Source organism: Diceros bicornis, chromosome 26 (assembly GCF_020826845.1).
Source record: "Diceros bicornis minor isolate mBicDic1 chromosome 26, mDicBic1.mat.cur, whole genome shotgun sequence".
In the NCBI taxonomy this organism is placed as follows: Eukaryota; Metazoa; Chordata; class Mammalia; order Perissodactyla; family Rhinocerotidae; genus Diceros; species Diceros bicornis.
This window is the reverse complement of record NC_080765.1, coordinates 41,659,325-41,682,867: the sequence shown is the minus strand read 5'-3', so window position 1 is coordinate 41,682,867 and position 23,543 is coordinate 41,659,325. Positions and strand designations below refer to the sequence as shown.

The window sequence follows — 23,543 nt, the reverse complement described above, 5'->3', positions numbered from 1 at the left end:
TATCCTGGCTATTTCATGCTTCAGTAAAATATTTAAATTGAAATGACATTTATTTATTTATTTTTTTGCTTTGGTGAATCAGACTTGGTTGCATTTTAGTGATTCTTTTGCTCTCAGTAACTGGAGTGTAAGCTACCTGTTGGGGTGTCTCGGGTGATGCTGGGGGTCCCACATCATCTTGCTGCTGATGAGTTGCTCTACTTGAGGTTTGGTGCATAAGGACGAGGAAGTTTCTTCTACATTTATGATAATAGATGTTCTTTATTTCAAGCTTCTACCCACTTCTGCAGCAGTAATAGTGCATTCTAAAATAAGAGGTCTTGGCTTTTTTTTTCCTTCTCCTTTTGTGTATTTTGCTGCAACCCAGGCATTGAAAATTAGATGTTAGGTTTGCAAAATCTCTTGAAGCACTTGCTCGATGATGTGGGGGATATGTGCAAAGTAGAATCACCCTCCCCATCAACTCAGAACACCCACAAGCACCCTGACTCAGTAAATATCAGAATCTCTGTGATCCACTTATTTAGGAAAAGGTGGATGTTTGGCATTGGAGTAGAAGAAAGAAGGCAGCTTCTGCAAATGAGGGAATGTCTAGCCTGAATAATTTTTGCCTGTCACTGTCACCTACGTGAAGTTGGCTTCGGCTTTCAACCAGGAGCCTGTTCACGTGCCCAAGATTTGCCTTGACCTGGAGTGGAAAAGGTGCCCTTAATGAGAATGTATTTTTCCAGAAAATACATCTCAGCTAAGCTAAGAATCCAGGAATGTCACTAGGGAGGAAAGAAAGACATCTCTGAAGCCATTTGGAGGTGAAAAATCATTCCATAGGAAGTACAGTGATCTTAATTAAATATTAGCTGTAATTAGCCCAAAGTGCTAATGTTGGGAATATTAATTAGGGTCTCTCTGGAACGGCTGTCAGTGTTAATAAGTAACTGCAGGGGTTCCCACCAACATCTGTTTCAGAACTCCAGGTACAGGAGGGCAATCCAGAGCACCAAGGACTTGAATGCTACCTGTAGATTCCTTGGCTACCATGGACACTGTCCCTAGAGCTCGGCACCCTGGGCGTGCCGGAATGGCACAAATTTGGGTAGAGGTTGGTGGTTCATCCGTGCCCCAGTAGTGCTCCCAGCTGGCCCTGCTTGTCCTAGCTTCTCCTCAGAGCTTTTGGAAGTCAGGCTTCAGGCTCGAGCTGGCAGAAGTTCCCCAGGCTGCTGCTCTAACTCATCAAGAGTTACTCCCTAATCTGGCAAATGGAACGCTGGCGTCTTGGACTCAAATATTCCAGCACCTGACTTCCCCACAGAGTGTACCATACGGCCAGGTGGAAAATAGTTCTTGCGGGTCATAGTATATGTGACAGAGAGAGGTTTGTTTATTTCAAACTGGGAACGAATCTCCCCACCAGGTGATTGTCTAGCCAGATGAGAGACAGCTTGGCATGGGGTAAATACGTGCTTTGGTTCAGCTCCTGGCTTCCCTAAGAGGTACCTGTGGCTGAGATCTTGCAAAATGATTTACCAGTTCTGGGCTGCAGTAACCTTCACAACGAAATAAAGAGGGATTAGAGATGTAATGCATGCAAAGCAGAGATTCTAGACCTTAGCACTATTAACATTAGGGGCTGGGTAATCCTTTGGGGTGGGGGGCTGTCCTGTGCATTGTAGGGTGGTTAGCAACATTGTCTGGCCTCCACCCGCTAGATGCCAGTAGCAACCCTTCCTCCTCAGAACAAAAGTGTTTCCAGTCATTGACTAATGTCTCCTGGGGAGCAGTCACCCCTGTTTAAGAACTACTGATGCAAAGCACCCAGCACAGAGCGTGGCACCCACCAGGCCTGAGGTGAAGGGCAGCATCACTTAGTTTGTCTTCTGAGCACCAATGAGAAGAGGATGCCTTTCATATGGAGTGCAGAAGCTTGAAGCCATCAGGGATCTTCTCATAAGCCCACTGCTACTGAGTTTGAAGCCTGTATATGCACATGTGTGTTTATGATTCAGAGATCTGGTGATGGGAAGCAAATTCAGAAAAAGATTCGAACATGCCCTATGTGCACAATTCTTAACATTGCCGATCTCCAAGTCTAGCTGAGCCGCACCTCCTTGATTTAGGTAGAGTGCACCCCTTTCTCTCTCTTCCTGCTTTACTGCCAGCTTTATTTCCTGCCCAAACTATTTATGCAACTTCTTAATTGGTGCCCCCATATTTAATGATAACTCTGCCACAGCGATTAGAAAACGTTTTCTGCAAAGGGCCAGATAGTTTAATAAATTAGGCTTTGTGGGCCATACAGTCTCTGTCACAACTTCTTGACTCTGCCATTATAGCACAATGAGCGTGGTTGTGTCCCAATAAAACTTTATTTACGAAAACAAGCAGTGGGCCAGATTTCTCCCATGGGTCATTCACCAACCCCTCTCCTACTCCTCCCACTCTGTCTCCTGTTGCCAGAGGAGACAAGCTTTACAGTTCATTATTCAGGCACACGTTCACTTGGCAATCATTTGGAAATGCCTGCTTTGCAGCTAGCATGCTGCTGGACGCTGGAGATGGAACAGAGAATGTGAGACGGTCTCCTGCCCTCAGGATGCTCACAGACAAATAAGCAGGCAATGGCAGTGCTTGGAGTTATGTGAGATGTGACCACAGCTGCAGTGGAGCATAGAGGGCAGGCAACTGACATGGTTTAACTGTCAAAGAAGACTTGCTGGAGGAGGGAGCTCTTGATCTGGGACCTGAAAGAGAAGTAGAGACTAGCCAGGCAAGGGAGTAGGGGAGGGCTTTCTAAGCCGGAGGGGCAGTGAATGGGAAGACTTGAAGGTGTTGAGAGGATGGAGAGACCATAGGCTTCCTGAGGGCAGGCCCTTCTCTCTCCAATACAGAGAGAGCTCAGATCCTAGCAGAGAGCCCTCACTGTTTGCGGGAATGTGTGGGACTGGCCACTCTTTCTGAGATAGCTCTGCAGTAAGGAAAGGCCACACGGTCATATGTGTTCCCATGAAAGTGTTTTTTGCTGGAGGTGGAGGAGGGAAACCTTTGTCTTTGTGACCATCTCTCTCTGCCCTTGCTCCTGCGATCATTTCATGCTTTCCTATGAGGCACACTGGAACTTTCACAAGTCTGTCTTTCAATACAGAGATGAGCCAGGTAGAAGGAAAGAGAGGCTGAGACAGATATGTGGGCAGAAGTAGAATCTGGCACAATGAATTTCTCTTTGGAGGGCTCTCAAGGTCCCAAAGCTTCTGGGGCTTCTCATCAGCCAGAACGAGTGGCATCCGTATGGAATTTCTTTACACAAGGATATGTTCCTTGAGGAACCCTGTAGAAGAGAAGGATGCTAGTCGGCTCATCAACAGCAGAGGATTTTTTTTTTAATTAGTCGGGACCCTTTTGGTTATAAGTAACAGAAAAACTAGCTAAAACAAAATAAGACATTTACTGACTCATGTGACTAAAACAAACAGTGGCATTACTAACTGCAAGTAAAGCTGGATCCAGGACTTCAAATTATGTTGCTTGGGGCTCAGTTGCTGTCTGTTTCTCAATTTCTGGGCTCCGTTTTCTTCCGGGTTGGCTTCTGCTCCAGGCAGGCCCTCCTCAAGAGGCAGTTCTTGGCAGCTCCAGGCTTCCATTATTTTTACAGCTGCCAATCACAGTGGAGAGAGAACTTCCTCCCAAAACTCCAGCAAAGTCCTAGGATTAAGCTTCCCTGGAGTTACGAGGGCTTAACTCCCTAACTGGCTTAGATAGATGGGCATGAGCCCAATACTTCCCTGTGACTATGAGAGAGGAGCCTCTGATTAGCCAGGGTGGGTCAGGGGACTGTATCTAGAGGTATCCAGAGGTGGGGTTCAGCCACATCTGCACCACGTGGGCTGAGAGTGGAAGTGTCCCCTAAAAGGAAACTGGGTTTTACCCTTGAAGAAAGAGAAGTACCACTGAGTGGCAATGACACATGTCCTCTGTGGTTTCCCAAGGATGGACAGGGTTAACTTTCCGTGGCTAGTGATCCAACCAAGGCAGGGACAGATCCTGCACAGCCTGAAATGCTGTGAAAACATGCTAAAAAGAAAGAAAGAAATGGCTGTGCATTTCTGCTTCCAGTGGCACAGACATTTGGAGAAATTAGTCTGGGGGAGGAGAGGGCCTGATGGGAATGTTTTCACTTGTAAAATGTTTTAAACTTATCCTAAGCTTAGTTCTCTTCCAAGTGTCATCTTTAACATTCTAATTAAGGTCCTTTCTAAACAAACGCACCAGCGCTGTGTGCTGCTGAGAATAAACTTTTTTTTCCCCTCCATGTCATAATGTTTTTTGCTGCACCCAAGTTGCTCTAGCTGAAGAGGCTCTCGAATGTTGGTGGCGGGGACTGAGGAGATTTGAGCAATTCTGACATTTTTGCCCTGGGATCATTATATGAGGGCTGAAGTCACATCTAATTGACCACAGACAATGGGAGAGACAGCTATTTGGTGTGCTTAATTGCTAAGCTTTTCTCTCTCTCTCTCTGTCTCTCTCTGACTGTGCAATCCCATCTCTTGAGACCGTGGAAAATTCGGACCTCTGGGTTACAGTTTCTGATGGCTTGTGCATGTGTGCGTGTGTGTGAGTGTGTGTGTGTGGAGGGTAGTGGAGTTATGGGGGCGGGGGTGGAGGTGGAGAGAGATAGATGTTTCCTGAAATGGAAGCATTTGAATTCAGAGTTTTTTAAATTCTTTTGACTTGACTGTAATTATCACACTGCATGTTTTGCCTAGATCTGAAGGGCGAATTGTTATATAATACCCTGTGCTTAGAAAAACTAAGGCAGGGGGTTGGGGGAGGCATTGACTAATGAGGCCGAGTTAAGTCCAGCATTTTGCAGAGATACTTAAAATGGGGATATCACAGAGTGCCATCCTTGTCCAAATTAGGCCTCGAGTTTTCATTGGCTGCTTCGTATTGGCTCTGGGAACATCACACACACACACACACACACACACACACACACACACACATTGTGACCATTAAAAGGACCCTCCCAATCCCGTTATGTGAGCCAAGTCACATAAAACTTTGATTAAATTCAAAGGTTTAGATGAATTGTCTCTCCTCTCAAGAACACACACATTGAATTTAATCTCTTTTGGCATTTTAAGTATCAAATCAAGGCTCTGCTGTCACTGGAGACAACTACATGCTCACATGTTCCAAAATGGGAATGAAATAAGGAGGATCTGCCAGAAAAATCCAATCCAGGAGAGCACAGACCCTCACAGCCTTTGGCTATTGGGCTGGATGACATGGGGAAAGTGACTTCCCCTTACTGAGCCTCGATTTCTGTATCCGTACAATGGGCTTATATAAAGGAGGGTTACTCTTTCTTTATAGAGTCTGTGAAGATGAACTGGGGTGCATCCATCTGAGGCTCTTGGCGCAGTGCTGGCAGCTACGAAGTCCCCGGGGAGCAGTGGTCCCTGGGCCTGGGGAAAGGTTCTGCTTGGTGCCAGCTCACGGTTTCCTCTCCCTCTCTCCTCCTGTCTGGTTTTTCAGGGTAATCAGGAAGCAGCAGCTGCCCCCGACACAATGGCTCAGCCTTATGCTTCGGCCCAGTTTGCTCCCCCTCAGAACGGCATCCCCGCGGAATACACGGCCCCTCATCCCCACCCCGCGCCAGAGTACACGGGCCAGACCACCGTCCCCGAGCACACGTTAAACCTGTACCCTCCCGCCCAGTCGCACTCGGAGCAGAGCGCAGCGGACACGAGCGCGCAGACCGTCTCGGGCACCGCCACAGTAAGTGGGCGCGGGTTTCGGGGGGTGGGCAGGGACCCCCAGAATTCCAGGGAAGACAGCAGGGCGCCGATCAGAGACTCCTGTCCGCAAAGCAGTCCCTAAACCCATCTTTGTCATCCCAACTCTGCAAACTTCGACTCATCTACATGCATCCTCTCTTATTACTTATTGAAATTTATACACTTTTCATTAGCTACATGTATTTGTAAGAGAAACTTTCATCTCTTTTCTGTTCCTATAGTTTTGCCTTTTCCGGAATATGTCATCTCAGTGGAATCATACACCATGTAACCCTTTTTTTAAACAGCTTTATGGAGATATAATTTACATAGCATAAAATTCACCAATTTTAGTTGTACAATTCACTGATTTTTAGTTTATTTACAGAGTTGTGCAACCCTTGCCACAATCTAATTTTGGAATATTTCCATCACCCCAAAAATAAATCTAGTGCCCATTTGCAGCCACTCTGCCTTCTGGCCTCAGCTCCCTTTAACTTAGCCTAATGCATTTGAGATTCATTCATGTTGTTGCGTGTGTCCCTAAATTCTTCCTTTTTATTGCTGAGCAGTAGGGTGGGGGTGGCCTGGACTGCAAAGGGGCAGCATAAGAGGATTTTGTGGGGTAGTGGAACTGTCCTGTGTTTTGATGGTGGTGGTTACGCAACTCTGTGCACCAAAAAGAGTACATTTGATTGCATGTGAATGGGTTAAATTGCATGTGAATGGGTGAATTAAAAGCAAGCAAACAAAAAAGAAACATTTTATCAATGAAAACTAGTGTTATTGGCTCCTAATCTAAGATAACCCTAAACAAAAATAATTATTAAAATTAAACAGTGTTCATTTGTGCACCTAGAATAATCATGCATACCACAAGATGGATATGAACATTTGGGAAACCTTCTCCTGCAGAATTCTTTAGAAGCCTGGACACACCAAACCTCTAGGACATTTTGTAGGTGCAAGGCAATTGAGCCTCTTTCTCCTGCCCCCCAACCCTCTGGAAGACCAGCATTTGTTAAGAAGTTTGTTGGTTTGAGGCATGACATATTTATTGGAACTAGAAGTAACTGTTTACTACTTTGCTGCCTGGTACTTCATTTGGAGGTTAGGTTTGGAGATATTTAAAAATAATATATACTCTAACATTTTCTAATGCCTGTCTCCCCTTTTGTATTGTGGTAAAATACATATATGCAGCCTTGGTGGTCTACTGGTTAAGATTCGATGTTCTTACTGCTGTGGCCAGGTTGGTTTCCTGTTCCGGGAACCACACCACTCATCTGTGGGTTGTCGTTACTGTGGTGGCTGCATGTTGCTGTGATGCTGAAAGCTATGCCACCTGTATTTCAAATACCAGCAGGGTCACCCGTGGTGGACAGGTTTCAGAGGAGCTTCCAGACTAAGACAGATGAGGAAGAAGGACCTGGCCACCCACTTCCGGAAAAATTGGCCATGGAAACCCCATGAATAGCATAGCATTATCCTCTGTGCTGGAAGGTGAGAGGATGGTGCAAAAAGACTGGGCAGGGTTCCACTCTGCTGTATGCAGGGGTACTGGGAATAGAAATTGACTCGACACTAACAATAAAATACATATATAACATAAAATTTACCATTATAAGCATTTTTAGTATATACAATTCAGTGGCATTAAATATATTCACAATTTAATGCAACCATCACCATTGTCTAGTTCTGGAAGGTTTTCATCACCCCAAAAGGAAACACTACATCTATTAAGCAGACACTCCCCATTCCTCCCTCCCTCCAGTCCTTGGTAACCACCAATCTGCTTTCTGTCTGCATGGGTTTGCTCATTCTAGGTATTTCATAAAAAAGGAATCCTACAATATCTGACCTTGCATGTCTGGCTTCTTTCACTTAATAGAATATTTTCAAGGTTCATCCACGTTGTAGCATGCATCAGTACTTTATTCCTTTTTATGACCGAATACTATTCCATTGTATGGATATGCCACGTTTTGTTTATGCCTTCATTCCTTGATGGGCATTCGGGTTGTTCCCACCTTTTGGCTATTGTGAATAGAGCTGCTATTGCCTTTTTGTATCTGGCAGAAGTAACTTAGGGATGAGTTCACTGAATGGGTTTGCTGGTTTAGCAGGTGTTTATTACTGTTGTGTTGACTACCAGGTGATGGGGTTGTTGTTTATTTTTTGTTGGATATTTTGTGACAACCAATGGCGGTAGGGCTTGAGAAGATTATTTTAGGACTGAAAAAGTCCAATTGGACGTTATTTATTAAGCCTCAACGTTTGCCAACTATAATACTAACTGCTGTGGGAGATTCCTTCATTCATTCACAGTTATTTATTAAGTGTCTACTGAACCCAGGGCTTATACCAGGTGATGTGATGACCGAAACCAAAAGGGTCCTTTCCCTCTTGTAACTCAGTGTGAGAGACCGGGAGTGGACATGTGGCAATCTAACAGCTACAGAAACACAAATTGTGATAAAGCTCTTCAGGAAAAGACAGGTGCTACGGGACGATTAAAAAGAGCAGGGATGGAGGCCAGCCTGGTGACATAGTCGTTAATTTTGCAGGCTCTGCTTCAGTGGGCTGGGTTCGCAGGTTCAGATCCCGGGAGCAGACACACCGCTTGTCAAGCCAATGCTGTGGTGGTGTCCCACATACAAAATAGAGGAAGATGGGCACAGATGTTAGCTCAGGGACAATCTTCCTCATCAAAAAAAAAAAAAAAAAAAAAAGGAGCAGGGATGCTACCTGATAATGAGTTGTCTGGGAACATTTCTTCAAGGAGATGATATTTAAGGTGAGAAGATAAAGCTTTCCAGACGGAAGGTCCTGAGGTTGCAAGGAGCTTGGCTCTTCAAAGAACTAAAAAGAGGCCAGTATGTCTAGGGCATGTGAAGAGGGTTTGGGGGTGCAGTGGCAAAGGATGAAATGGGAGCAGTCAGCAGGCATCATGTCCCACAGGCCTGAGGGGTTCCATAACGGGGTGGAATTCCACGTTAGGAATAATGGGAAGCCATTGAAAAGAGTTTAAGCCAGAAGAGTTCTAAAATGAAATTTTAAAAGAAAGGGTTAATTATGCCTAACTACAAGGAAATCTTAATCCAACTGGGGAGTCGAGATGCTCAGCATCCTCCTCTCACAAGAAAAACTCTTTAGAGATCAACAGAATAAAATTTAAATAGCATCTTGGGTGTCCAAGGTGCCCCAGGCTCTGCAGTGAGATGAAACGGTGAGCACTGTGTCCTCACGTGGCGGAAGGGGTTAGGGGGCTTTTATAGGAGCACTAATCCCATTCATGAGAGCTCCACCCGCATGACCTAATCATCTCCCCAAAGCCCCAACTTCTGATACCATCACATGGGGCTCTAGGATTCCAACATGTGAATTTGGAGGAGACAAAAACATTCAGACCATGGCAATAAGGAAGAGTGAATGTATGAGGGAACAGAGAAATCTTGAAGTCAAGAGAGGACGTGAGGAATTCCTTCTGTATTGCCTTCATGTTCTCAGTGATGAAGGTGCCATCATCAACCAACAGAGGGTGAGACAGGGAGGAGCTCAAAAGCAGTAGAATGATTCCTGAAATTGGGTGAACGCTTCAGGAATCTGGCTCAGACAATTCCTAGGGTATTTGAATGGCAATGAGCACCTCTCTGAGTTTGGAGAGTGTGAATTTGTGGTAGGGCTGGTTAGCTGGTGACTTTGTCTTCTCCAGCCGCGTTTGGGTGGTCCATACTGTTACAGGAAATTTTGAAGGAAGGAGAACCATTATAGGCTGAAGCCAGTGGGCTTTGTGGCTGATTCTGAAGGAAGTCCTAGGACATATACTCTTAACTGGTATAGGGGAAGTGCAGGCATCGTCAAAGGGGCCATCTTGGTTTCTGCTACAAACAATTACATGCATATGCTTTTCTCTCTTCGGTCGTAAAGAAAGATGCTTCTGTTGTCCATAACCTACTTTTGAGTTGTACTTTTCCTGACCTGATCAAGCAGAACATGGTCTATGACAAGTGTGCTTCAAATTGTTTCTGCATCCTCATGAATTTACCGAATGCACCTTCTCTTCACTCCAGGTTCTGCATTTCCCAAGGAAGGAACTTAACCTCCAAGTGGGTAAGACCTATGGTTCTCCCAACCATAGAAGACATGGCCCTGTATTAGCACCTAGTTATTCCCTGTACCGGGAATAGCTCTGTCCTTTGACGTATATGCACAGTGCTTAATGCCAGTCTGAGGGCACTGTGGAGGCCACCATTTCTTTGTGAAACTGAGTAGTTTTGGGTAAGATAAAAGATCCATCCATCTGGTAGGCTCCAAGAACATCTAATATATGCACATGATTTAACACAAAGTGCAGAATCTGTAAAAAGGAAGCAGGATGCACCCAGAGCTCCCACCCAGAGCTGAGGAAAGTACAGGCAGAAAAGACTTACTGGGTCATCCTTTCAGTTCCCCAAGGGCTGAGATGAGTCCCTGCAGGCCATTTTTCTGCTGAATGTCTATTTAATGTAGACCTTCAAACACATCACGGATCCCTGTGCTGACAGAGCCAATACTGCATTATATTAGATACTGCTTCTGACAAGGTATTTTACTCCTGACATAGTATAATTAGAGATTTGCAAGTGGTGCATTCTCCGTGTATCTCCAATAGCAACTTAACTTCTATTTTTAACACCTCTGCAGTCTGTTTAAAAGTCTCCCACCAGCTCTGGGAGCTGATGGGAGAAAGAAGTGGGTCCTGAGCTTGGTCCCTGAGCTCTCTCTATTGACAGAGAGAAGAGCGGTTTAAGGAGCCAAGTTCTCCTTGACCCTCAGCTGCTTCCAACTGGAGTGCTAACTGGGTCTCCAGATCTCATTAATACCTTTAAGAAAATAAGACATTGGTTGATGGTGTCTTCCATTTACATACTGACTCTGCTTTGGAAGCCAATTATGTAGCTAAGGTATGGGGAAAACTTCTCAATGCGTTTCTTTTTGTTAAATAGCCATTATTATTAATTACTGTTATTATAGCAATTCAGGTTTGTGATGTAAAAATCACACCTAAGAAAAGGGTACGCAATGAAAACTAAAATTTCCTAATGTCCACAACCCCAGTTCTTAGCCTCCCTGCCAGAAACAGCAGTTACCAATTCCTTATATTTCCTCCCAGAAATGTTTTATGCAAATGAATGCATATGCCTATATCTTAGTTCATTCAGGCTGCTATAACACAAATATTATAAGCTGGATTGCTTATAAACAACAGACATTTATTTCTCACAGTTTGGGGGCTGGGAAGTCCAAAATTGCGGCTCTGACAGATTAGGTGTCTGGTGAGGGCCCACTCCATGGTTCATGGAGGGCCATCTCTATGTCCTCAGATGGTGGAAGGGGCGAGGGACCTCTCTAGGGTCTCTTTCATAAGAGCGCTAATCCCATTCATGAGGGCTCCACCTTCATGACCTAATAACCTCCCAAAGGCCCTACCTAATACCATCACCTTGGGGGCCAGGATTTCAACATATAAATTTTGAAGGGACACAAACAGTCAGTCTATAGCAGCCTGCTTGTCTATTTCTCTCTCTCTCTCCCTCTCTGTCTCCCTCTCTCTTTTGCTCTCTCTGTTCTATCTCTCTCTCTCTCTAATTCAATCTTTATATCTTCCCACTTCTAGTTCCATTCTCAAAAGAACAGAGTTGAAATCTACTAAGCACCCCCTTTGGCACCCTTTATACCTGGGATCCTTCTGTATCACACTTTGGGATCCAACTCATTCTTCATCATGTTCGTGTGCAATCTTACATAGAGATGTCCTATTGATGGAATTTGGGTTGTTTCTGGGGTTTATCTTGCATTGTCATTATTCCCAACCAGGCGGTAGTGAACAGCTGGGTACAAATATTGCTGTCTACCTCTGGATGAGTCTGTGTGAATGATTAAAAGATATGGGGATTTAAAATGTAGACACTGTTCAATTACCCCACCGGGAGCCCATTTGCACCCCCACAGACAGTCCTTGAGAAGGCCTGCTGCCCACACCTTTGCCCAACGGAGCGCACTATCTAATTCTGCTCACAGCCATTCCAACTGTGTGTGCTCGGGTGTGGCTACCCCTCTCTCCAACAAAAGACAGTAATTTGAGAGTTGTCTGGTGTTGGGGAGAAGAAAAAGGAAGATGTGCTGCCTGAGATGGTCCACAGACCGTGCTAGGCACTCTTTCATTCTTTATCTCATTTTGTCCTCACACCAAACCTTTTAAATGATATTAGGACTCCCCATTTTACATTGGGGAAATAGAGAGACAAGAGGCTTGAAGATGTAGTGAGTTCGGGAGAGTTTGAGTGGCAGAGTCGAGATCCTCACCCAGGTGTGTCTGATGTCAAAGTCTAGGCTGTCCTCAATCTCCAGGTGTGCCCTAGAAGGTCTTCTGGCCAACGGCTTAGATGACCAGTGCCTGAGACTGGGGCGAGCAATCTAGAATTCTCCCCGAGGCTGGTTTCTTCAGCCCTGCTCTCCAATTTAGAGAAGCAGGTGCGTTAAGGACCTGGGCTCGAGGATTGTCAGCGTTTGACCCTCTGCTCCACCCATGACAAGCTGAAGGGTCTTGGGCTGGTTACTTGGCCCCTCTGCTCTTCATATTTCTACAGTTCCCTTCCTCCACTGCGGTTCTGCCCTTCTCCAAACCTCCTTCCTTTTCCTTTCTAAACAACCATCAGAGACGAAGTGTAGAACACCACAGTGTTCCTCTCTCTGGTGGAGGACTTTGGCCTCACCTGCTTATGTTAAAAGTTTGGCGAAATCCTTGAGGGATGCCTGTCTAAAAATAGGGTAAATAGATACCTTCAAAAAGGAAGCAGACAATAACAATCTCACAAATAATAGTTTTTGCTCAGTGAGTGTTAGACTGTGTTCTAAGTACTTTGCGTGTGTAACCACAAGTAATCTTGACTCTGAATCACCAAAAAAAAAGTATGTATGAGGTATTATCATCCTCATGTTATAGCTGAGGAACCTGAGGCAAGGGACTTCCTGAAGGTCATTGTAGCCCATAGGCAGGAGCTAGAATTCAAAACCAGGTGTGTCAGACTCAAGACCAAAACTTTGAAAGGCTTGACGCCCAGAAGGCACACCCCAGGCATGCCCAGGCACACGCGCTGGGCTTTTCTCTGCATAGATTGCTACTACAGGAAGGGTTGCTTTGCCTGGGAATTACTCATTTCACCCTGGGGAGGGCCCCAGCAGACCCAAGCGTGTGCAATATTGCAGGCTTAGAGTGCGCTCTTATTTGAGACCTGTGCCTTGAGCAAACTCCAATAACACGTTCTGGTGGATTCAAAATTGTCTTTGCAGATGACAGTGTGGCTGAGCTGTTTTGTCAATACCAGTTCTGTTTTTCCTAAGGTTCACATTTACTTTAAGGACAAGGTACTGCCTCTTGTTTCCTCGTGAGGCTGAGTATTATGCTTCTGCCTCCTGTGTGTGCTTTGGAATAAATGGCCTGTGGCTTGCAGGATAAATTACAGGCCTTCGTTACCCAATATCAGGGCCATTTTACTGTTCTAAAGCCCCTATTCACCAAAAAGTGCCCAGTCCTGGTGCCCAAAGGCACGATTGAGCCCAACTTAGGATAACTCTGAGAGGAGCGGGCATAGCCCTGAGCATCAGAGACCCATGTGTGTAATGTCCTTTGTAGGACTGGGGCTACAGCCTTGGACTCTGGTAGAATTGGAGGTTCTCACGACAGGGGAAATGGCACTAGGTAAATACCCTTAGATGTATTCAGGTGAAGCAGTGAAGAATCGAGGCAAGGAGCTCGGAGTCCCCATTCCGTTTCTGACTCAGAGTGGGACCATTGGCATGTGATGTATCCTCTCTGAGCCTCACTTTCTTCCTTTGTATTTATGAGGCTTGGAGTAGTTGTGATGTCCTAATGAGTTGATGCCAGTGAAGGGCTTAGCACAGTGGTGGGCTCATAGTAAATAGTCTATCATATGAACCATTGTAATTATGAGATAATTACGTCTTTCTTAATGGGAAATCAGAGTGTTCTCCTCTGCCCTGAATTCTTCATTCTAAGTTTTTTTCTGGAGAATAAATCCATCATAAGGTTTCTGTGATTTTCGGTGTTGAAGCAAACTAAGACTCAAATTCCTACATTTATTTTAAAAGTAATTTTTATATTTATTGATTTCCATACAAATAGTTTTCAGTCACTCATGCCTAAGTGCGACTAACTGGTAGAAGGTAGTCATTGATCTAAGTCTAGGTCATGGGCAAACAAGGTTCAGATTTGTGGAGAAATACACGATTGAAGTTTTGTCTTTAAGGCCCAAAACCATCTTGTTTTTGCTAAGTAAAGAAAGATCAGATATATTCTGAGTTCAAATTAATGTTTCCTTAGGGAGCCTTCATTGTCATATTTCAATTGCGAGTCTTGCAACCATCTAAAACATTTCCTCTTGACTTTCTCTTCATTTGGTGTTTTGTGCTTACTCATACCTGTGTTCATTGTCGTCAATTTTACCCTCTCAGTGTGACTAAGCAGTCTCTATCTTTAAGATGTTAGTCTTTGAGCAAGTATTAGCACACAGTGTAATTTTAAAGTGTTGGGATAATGACTGGATAATTTGAAGATGAAGGGGGCTATCTATGAGCTATACAAATGACTAGTCTAGGTGTTTGAAGGACCTAATTGCCTTGCATAGCTCATAGCCCCATTAGGTGGCTTTGTTGCTTTTGTTTGTGTGTTTTTAAATGCACTTTGAAGCAGGCATTAATCTGTTTTGTGAGCAGTGTTCGAATCACTCATTAGCCAAGCATCAACTCATGCTCTTATTCATGGCCATATATTCTGCAAGTTTATAGTGAGTTCATACAAATTCTGTGCTCTATTTGGACTCTAGGCTGGAGAAAGTAGTTGGCTATGTGACGTTAACTGAGGGTTCCTGGATGGTTCATCCAGACCTTTGGAATGTGAGAGCTGGAGGGAAACAGAGTTCACCTAGTCCAGTCTTCTCATTGTACAGATGTAAGCAGATCACATCAATTAAGGGCTGAAACTCAAATATTTTCAGGTCCAGGCAAGTAACATGCATGTTTAAGAGATTGGCTTATGATGGAGACATAGGTAAAAGAAATCATTAATTTTCCCCACAAATATAGGAATGATAAAACCATAGGCATGATGCTATATGACCCTGTGGTGGGGACCCTGTGGTAGTCTGGAGGACACACGGCCTGTCCAAAGGAGGTGCCCCATCAGTCCATCCAATCACCGCCATGTTGGTTTCCTGAGCCAGCAATACAATATCTTTTGATTTTTTTCAAGAGTAAGCAGCAATTTGGATTTTTATGTGCTCTCCTGCTCATTCCTGTTTCGTTCATTTTTGTTATCTGCCCAGCCCCTGAAGATAGGGAGTTTATAACCTCTGACTTAGTCTTGGAACCTTTCTTTTTTTTAACCGGAAGTGAAATTAGGAACTTTATCCCGTCGAGTGAGACTATATTTCAAGTTCATAAAAAAGACAGCTTAGATGCTTCAGCATGACAGTGCAGAGAGTCACAGAATGTTAGAGCTTGAAATGACCATCTTGTCTACCTGCTTCATTTACGAATGATGCTGAGTCTCAGAGAAAGTGACCTGCGCTAGTCACACAGTGAATATCACAGCAGAAACCAGACAGGGTCATCCTAAAAGACAATTTTCACTGTGCCATGCCCCTCCCTGTACATCCCGCTTGCTGTAACCTTCCTTTTTTCCCCTCTAGATCCTGGATTCTGTAGTAGTTTTCAAAATCCACTTACTCAGGGTTATCTCTGCATTGAAATAGACAAAACCCAATGACCCACCTTTAGGAGCAGGTCGGGCTATGTGAGTTGAGGCTCCATTTCTCTTTGATAGCCTAGCCAGAGGTTTCAGCCACTAGGTGGCCTTACTCTCACAAGGGCTTCCAGACTTCTAGAAAAGGTCTCTATTTTATCTAGTTCTCTCCTGCTCACCCTGGTAGTTGTGTCGATGGGGCTGTGCTCATTCAATAGTGTTATATATTCCAACCAGCTCCAGTCCCAATTGCTCCTGGGAGAAAACACTCTAACTAGTGTGTCTGCATTTCCACCTTTGCATCCCTCAAGAGCATGCAAGCTGTTGGATTGTCAAATTATAGCCTTTCATGCAGAGCCAGGTCTGCATATGAGTTTCTGCATAAGCTCCCTGAGGGGCAGGAGCTCAAAGCCTGGGCTCTGCCCCTTGCAGTAGAGCAGCCAGACCCTCACAAGACACGTGAGCCTGGCAGGTGAGCCAAGCACTGTGGAGATCCCATGGAAACTCTTGTGGGCTCTGGTGAGAAACTCCTGCACCTTCTGGTGAGAAAGTCACTACAACCTAGACAATAAGCCATCGCTCTACATAAGAAACAGAATGTATATGGGCTCCACGACCTGACTGTAATGTGATCTCAATGTCCTTGGGTCAAAGCTACGTGGGCAAGTTTGTTCTCCAATAAACTAAGGTTTGCAGGCTATACAGTCCAAACAAACCAGGCCATCAGGACCAATTTAAAGGCTTAAGGGTTGCAAACTTGTTTTCCTCCTTTAAAAAAAATCCATGGAGTTAATTGCAAATAATACAATTCAAAGAGTTTGTGAGCCACACACTATGCTGCACATTTTATTCACAGTCCATAACCCATCCAAGGATGGATGTGATGATGCCAGAATTACAGATGAGGAAACAGAAGCACAGATGTTAAGTAACTTGCCCCAAGGCCATACAACTAATAAAGAGAGGAATGTAAATGCAAACAGAGATCTGTCTGGTGGATTCCTAAATCCACATTGTGTGGCTTCCCCATCAGAAGTAGTTTGTTTTACCTAAATGACATTCCCTGCTGTTTTAATCATGATCATATCATAGCAGACAAATATGTTAACAATCTTGGTCCTTATAATTCTGTTTAGCTCAAAACTGCCTCAGTTTACACACACACACACACACACGCACACGCACACACACATACACAAACACACACACACATGCACACCTCCTATCTCCTAAACACGCCCTTCCCCCATGGCACCCAGAGGCCCCACAGAGTGAAAAAGACCTTCAAACCATTTGGCAAGCTGACTAGAGGAGGCCTGGATCTCCCAGAAAAACTTGCTACAAGGAAATTGCTAATTATAACCCAAATTGTGTTTGACTTCTGCATCTTTGCTTCACGTTGTAACACTGTAATTTAAAGAGATTGTTCTCTGACCTTTTTTAGGGGGAGAAATTAACTACCATTTTTTTACTAAGAAAAGCCGTGGTAGCGACAGTGCCCGAAGGACAGGAGGTGGGTCTCGTCCCCCCTTTTCCCTCTAATTGGCTTGCAAGTGGGAGGCAGCTTAGCAGTTATGCGAGGAGTTGCCTGGGGTTCCAGGCAGTGTCTCTGGGTGACACTCATCTGGTGGCTTCACAAAAGGGAAAGAGATGATGAGAGTGGGGCAGGCTTGGGGACAAGCCCCAGGGAGTCTCCTTGACTCCAGGAGACAGAATTTTGGAGACAAGAGGGAGGCAAGGTAGGTTAGTCCCTCTATTTAGGGGCCTTCTGCTTTGAGCCACTGAAGCTCTTGGCAGTGAAGACCAGAGGGGACCTGGTCAAAGGTTGGAAAGGGTAGTTGGAAGCATTGCCTGGACCTCAGAGCTTTGGCTGTCTTTCTGCCTGGTCCAGCTGTCCGTGGGACCCAGAGGCCCTCACCAGCCCTCCCTTTTTCCTCTTCTCTCCAGCCTTCTTTAGGCCTTTAGTATCAGCATTAAGTCATTAGGCCAGGGGTTAACAAACTATGACCAATGGGTCAATTCTGGCCCACTGCCTGTTTTTGTCAATAAAGATTTATTGGAACACAGCCACACCAGTTCATTCACGTATTGTCTATGCTGCTTCTACTTTTGCAGAGTCAAATAATTGCAACAGAGATATATGGCTCCTAAGCTGAAAATACTTACTATTTGGCTCTCAACAGAAAAAGTTTGCCGACCCCCGATCTAAGCCAAAGTGTACATATTGTTGGCCTGCTGGCTTTATTCAGACCTCAGGCCTGTTTTGTTGGGCTCACAAGTGAAATTAATTTGCCTACATTTAAAAATGGGAGATTTCCCCATGTAATCTGGCTTTGATTAAAAAATGGAAAAGTCCAACAAAACATGACAATGATGTACTGATGTTGAGGATGGGCTGTCCCCCAAGACTGTTCACCATAGTCACCACCAAGCTCATCTCCCCTCTCTACATGGACTGGTCCTTATAAGCATTTGCGTTTGACCAGGTCATCTGGGTCTTCTGGATTATTTTTTAATAAAATATTTCCCATTTATCCCCTGACCGATGAATTACATTTCTTTTATTCTTTTTTCTCTATCAAACTGGACTTCCCTGTGGAACTCTGGCAAGAAATAAGTGTTTGTGTAATGCCAGAACTTAGTGAATGCCAGAGTTATATCAGAAATATAGCATCCCCTTCTACCTCCAAACACATCCATACACACACTTACATACACACACTGCCCCTGTTTTCTCAAAAAAAACTTCTTTGGGATCAAAGCCCATATCACTGTTGACTTTGATTTAAATCAAAGCAGGATTAGGAAATGTTATGTTTTTCTGAGGTCGTGGAATGAATATCACAATTGTTATTATTAATGGAGTAATTAATAATAGTGTTGGGTATTGTATTCAGGCTTCAAGTCCATTAATTCTAAACCTAATGAGAGAAGTGTTATCCTCATTTCACAGATAAGGAAAAACAGAGACTAAGAGAGGTTAAGTTGCCCTAGGTTGTGCCATCAGGAAGTAATGAACATGGAACTCAAATATACATGGCAGCTCTTTCAACCACATAGGCACAGACAATGCAACCAACTCTTGACTAAAATAAGCAAGTGATGCCCAATTCTGGAGCTGACCTGTAGAATGTGGTAAGCCCCAGGATCAGTTCTCCTACAGCTGGAATAATTGATCCCAAAAAGAGCCTCTGAAGGCTTAGTTAGAGCCACTGCAGGTCAGTTCCTGGTAGATAGTCATTGAGCCATCTTCATTGCTCTCAACAAGTCTACAGAAAAATTTTTTCCACTAGCCTTAGCAAGCTGAGCAGAGGGAGAACTTAGGGGGAGTGAGTGGTTGGGGTAATCACATGTTTTCCTTTTCAAAATAAGGGTTCATACGGGGCCAGCCCCATGGCTTGGCGGTTGAGTGCGCGCACTCCGCTACTGGCGGCCCAGGTTCGGATCCTGGGCGCGCACCGACGCACCGCTTCTCTTGCCATGCTGGGGCCACGTCCCACATACAGCAACTAGAAGGATGTGCAACTATGACATACAACTATCTACTGGGGCTTTGGGGGGAAAAAAAAAGGAGGAGGATTGGCAACAGATGTTAGCTCAGAGCCGGTCTTCCTCAGCAAAAAAAAACAGGAGGATTAGCATGGATGTTAGCTCAGGGCTGATCTTCCTCACACACACACAAAAAAAATAAGGGTTCATAGAGTAGAATACCCATGGCAGAGGGAAACTCTAGTGAACAGGATCCAGGTTTCATGTGGCAGCCTAATTCTAGCGTAGAGCCCTGTCTGGGCTGCACAGGCGTCTCGACTTCCCCTGATGTGTGCGTGTGGCTTTAGGAAGCCCCGTGATTTTCCTTCTGCAGCTTGGATATTGAGTTCTGCAGGCTTTCTGAGGATTCACAGTGGTCTGACATTGGGGCTGAGCCCTTGATAATGACACTGTAGACACGAGGTAATTACAGATTCGTTACTTCCCAAGTCAAGCTAAGTGGACCTCTGATTATTATTCTGAGTATAATAGGAGCATAACTAACGCTGAAGGGAAATTGTACTTCTCTATTTTATTAACTGCTTTTATATTCCCTTGTGCATGGCTATGATGCTATGAAATCTCCTTAAATGTGATATTACTCAATATAATACAATAATAATGCACACACCGTAATGTATTGGATTACTTTGCAAACAGCCCTTCTGAAATTGAATTTCCCATCATTTCCCTGGGCCAGCTCAGGGCCGCTGGGCTCACAGGCCTTTTCTGTGGCTGGGAGCCTGCTGTCTACCTTCACAGTCACTTAGGTTTTCACAGATGCAAGCAATTGGTCCACATCATTTTTATTCATGGTGGGGATGTTGGCTAGCCGCGTTCCCAGACATCTCACTATATGTTGCAACTCAGAAATGCAAACAGTTTTTGATACCTCAGCAGAGTTTAAAAATGAACCAGGTTAGATGGCATCAGGAAGGAAGCTAGCTAGATGGAAAGGAGGCCTTCTATGCTGGAATTAAATTCTGAAGTATTTGTAATTGCCTTTGCTGGAGATTCTGTCAAATCTTTACTCTTACTCCCAGCCTCTGTGCGTCTATAAACCCTTTCATGTTACCATCTCAAAGTCAGAGTTGGTGCTCCCTTTACATGCTGTGTATGTCTTAAAAATTAACCCCTTTGGCATTTGAAAAGAATGTTTATTGAACTCCTACAACATGTCACAAATATATTAATCTATTAAATGCACAGCCAATGATTTTACTATAATTTAAAACTTTATCTTTGCTATAAAGTCCTTGAGGACACTGTGCCTTATTCATTTTTGTATTCTTTGTGTCAAGCACAGTGCCTGACACAAGGTGGATACTCAACAATTGTGTGTCGTTTATTTATACGTGAACATTTCTTGAGTTCCTACTATTTGGGAGGCACAGTGCTAGACCTTGGAGGTACAAGAGTGAATGACAGACATGGGTTCTCCTTCAAGGAAATTACGGTATAGTACAAAAAATTGAATATAAACAAAGAAACAAAAATCACCTACATAATTAAATAATTACATTTGTTGAAAATACCATAAAGCAAAAGTATAGGTGCTATGCAAGAGTGCACATTTCTTCCCGACACGACGGGCATGTCGTGCTAGTAGTTTGAAATGGCCACAGTAAGAGTATTCGCACCATGGAAATTGGCAGTGATACAAACCAGGCTTTTTTGGTTTTGTTTTCTGTAGAGCTGGTTGTTAGCCAGTTAGCACCACACCCCTGGCAGGAGGGAACTTAGCATATTCAAGTGAAACAATGTCAGCGTGGGTGGGTTGAGGGGCAGGAAGAAAAATGCTTAAGATGAGAATAAAGAAGTGGGCACGGAACGCTCATACAGGGCCTTGTAAGCCATATTGGGGGGTTGCATATTCATCTTTGTACAGTGGGAGGCCACTGGAGGATTTCAAGCAAAAGAATGGCATGATTAGATTTTGATATTAGGAATGCTCTGACAGTAGTGTGGAAAATAGATTAGAGGGACACAATAATAGGGGAGGGGTAAGTGGCAGAAAGAGCAGTTAATAAGCTAGTGCAATGGTCCAGACAAGAGAAGAGAAGACGACAAGTGTGGTCTGGGCAATGAGTTGGCCGCAGGATGTAAGAAAATGGACAAGGTCCAGGATGACTCTAAGTTCGGGCATGAGTAAATGCCAGTTCTTACAAAGCTAAATCTTGGTGGAGATGAGGATCATTTTCCAAAGAGTAGAAGGAATTGAAATCGAAATTTTAACACGTATGTGTGTGTGTGTGAACTTCGAGTTGCTTGTGAGACACCCAGATAGATCATTAAGCAAGCCTCTATTTCTTTATCTTTAAAATGGACAGAATAATGCCTGTCTCATATGGTAGCTGTGCTTCTTAAGTGGATTGATGTATATGAAAGTACTTGGCATCTGGAAAGCAAGCAATAAAATTTAGTTGCATCTGAATTTCTAGACATGTTTAATCTGTGTCCTTTTAAAAATTGGGCAGCCAGACTGGAGTTAATTGATAATGTTTTAGGTTTGGTCTAAAACACACCAAGTTTCCTATAATTGAGTCACAGGGTACAGTGTCATAGGTGCAAAAAGTTAAAGCTAAAAGCCCTCAGTTCTAGCTGCAGCCTGGGCATTCACCCAAGCAAGTCACTCAATGCAGTGAGTAAGATCACCAATTATGGTGTCACACTGTCTTGGTTCGAATCCTACTTCCACCACCTCTTAACAAGTTAAGCAAGTTACTTAATCTCCCTGAGCCTCAATTTTCAGAAAATAATTGTCTTAACTCACAAGGTTTTTATGAACACAAAGAAGGTATTTTAGGCAAAGGTCTTATGACTGTAAGATGCCTCATATATAATTGGCACTCAGTCAATGGGGGCTATGATTAGACATCACTTTGAGTCTTGGTCTTCTCATCTCTCAAATGGGCACAATAATAATCTATGCCCTGGGTAATCTACAGGGCTGGAATAACTATCAAATGACCAAAGAATCTGCCACCGCTCTTTGTAATATGCAATATGCACATGTGTGAACTTCTGTTACTAGTTTGGGGTGCTATAGTCCTTTGTAATTTAATCCTCAGAAGGGCCATCATGTGTAGACGTAATGATGCTCTCTTTAAAGATGAGGAAATTGAGGGCTGGAGAGTTGACGTGACTTGATGACTTTCCCAAAGTCACATCACTGGGATGCGGTATGTCTGAATCCACAACCTGTGCTAATAACCATAACTCTATACTACTTCTCCTGTGGCCTTCTTCTAAGGGGCTGGAACAATGGAGAAGCCACTGGTTTGAGGTGAGGGGACGAAGGAAAGATGTTCCTGGTTCTTTGTGACCCGTCCATCTTGACCTTTTCAAGAGAAGTAGAAATCAGGAAACATTGCTGTCCGACATGACTTCATCCAAACTGTTTTCCTTGCCCCCATCCCAGGAATGGTGTTTCCAATGAACAGAGAGAGGCAGAGACTAGCCAGAGCCCCCTACTCCAGGGCAGATTTCCAGCTGGATGCAGACTAGAGCCTTTGGAAACTGTGCATTGGGAAACAGTTCTGGATAAATTAATTTCTGTGATACATAATGCATGAGGGGAAATCCGTGGTATTTTTAAACAATAGAAATGAGAGAATCTGCCTTTTGGGCATTGATCCCAATTACATTTAGTTTGGAAAACATTTATCAACACCTACTGTGTGCCAGGTCCTTGCTGGGAAACAGAGATGAGTCAGCCATTGTCTGTGCCCAGGAAGAGTGAGAAATCAATGGAGGTGCCTGCTGAGCGATCAGCCTGGGGGTAGACCTTGAGATCAGGAGACAAGGGGAGTCGTGAGTACTTATGTCTGTCTCTTCTTGGAAGTAATAAGGCAGGTCCGTGATTAAACACCTATGAGATACTTTACAGAAGGATCTCCTGTTGCCTTCCCAGCATCTGTGTTAGAATGGTAGGAATGTTTCCATTTCGCAGATTAAAAAACTGAGGCTCAGGGAATCCTTATAACTTGTCCCAAACTCCAGGCTCCTCATGTCATCAAGGCTGGATTCATACCCAAGGCTATTTACTTCTAAAACCCCTCAGTGTACAGCCTCTGCTATGTCTCTAAGGGGCCTTCATTTTGTAGGCTCTGGTTACTTCCATGAGTTGTTTGGCTGTGTGTCTGAGGGGGTCAGATGAGAGGCACTTTAGACCCCACCATGCCCAAGGCCCAGGGTGTTTGCATTTAGAAGAAGCCCCCACCACCTGGAAATCCAAGGCTTCAGCAGTTCATGGAAGTCCCTTTCCACCCCTACTATTGTGCACACCTGAGCAGAAAGATAATATACTTTAATTACCCAGAATCCATGTTTAAGGACAAGTACAAAGAATCCAACTGAGGTTCAAAAATAAATGATTCAGCAAAATCACACAAAGTGAACCCCCTCAGAAAGAAGAGGTTATCACTGAC

The 23,543-nt window shown here is 44.2% G+C and overlaps 1 protein-coding gene across 3 annotated transcripts in view; it reads left to right on the top strand.

Annotated features, from left to right (window-relative positions):
• Positions 1–23,543, top strand: part of RBFOX1 (RNA binding fox-1 homolog 1) — a 358,536-nt gene that overhangs the window by 180,223 nt on the left and 154,770 nt on the right. For all 3 annotated transcript variants that reach the window (XM_058570101.1, XM_058570100.1, XM_058570099.1), the window contains exon 2: positions 5,536–5,778. In XM_058570101.1, the coding sequence (XP_058426084.1) occupies positions 5,536–5,778 (243 nt within the window). The remainder of the gene's footprint in view (positions 1–5,535; positions 5,779–23,543) is intronic.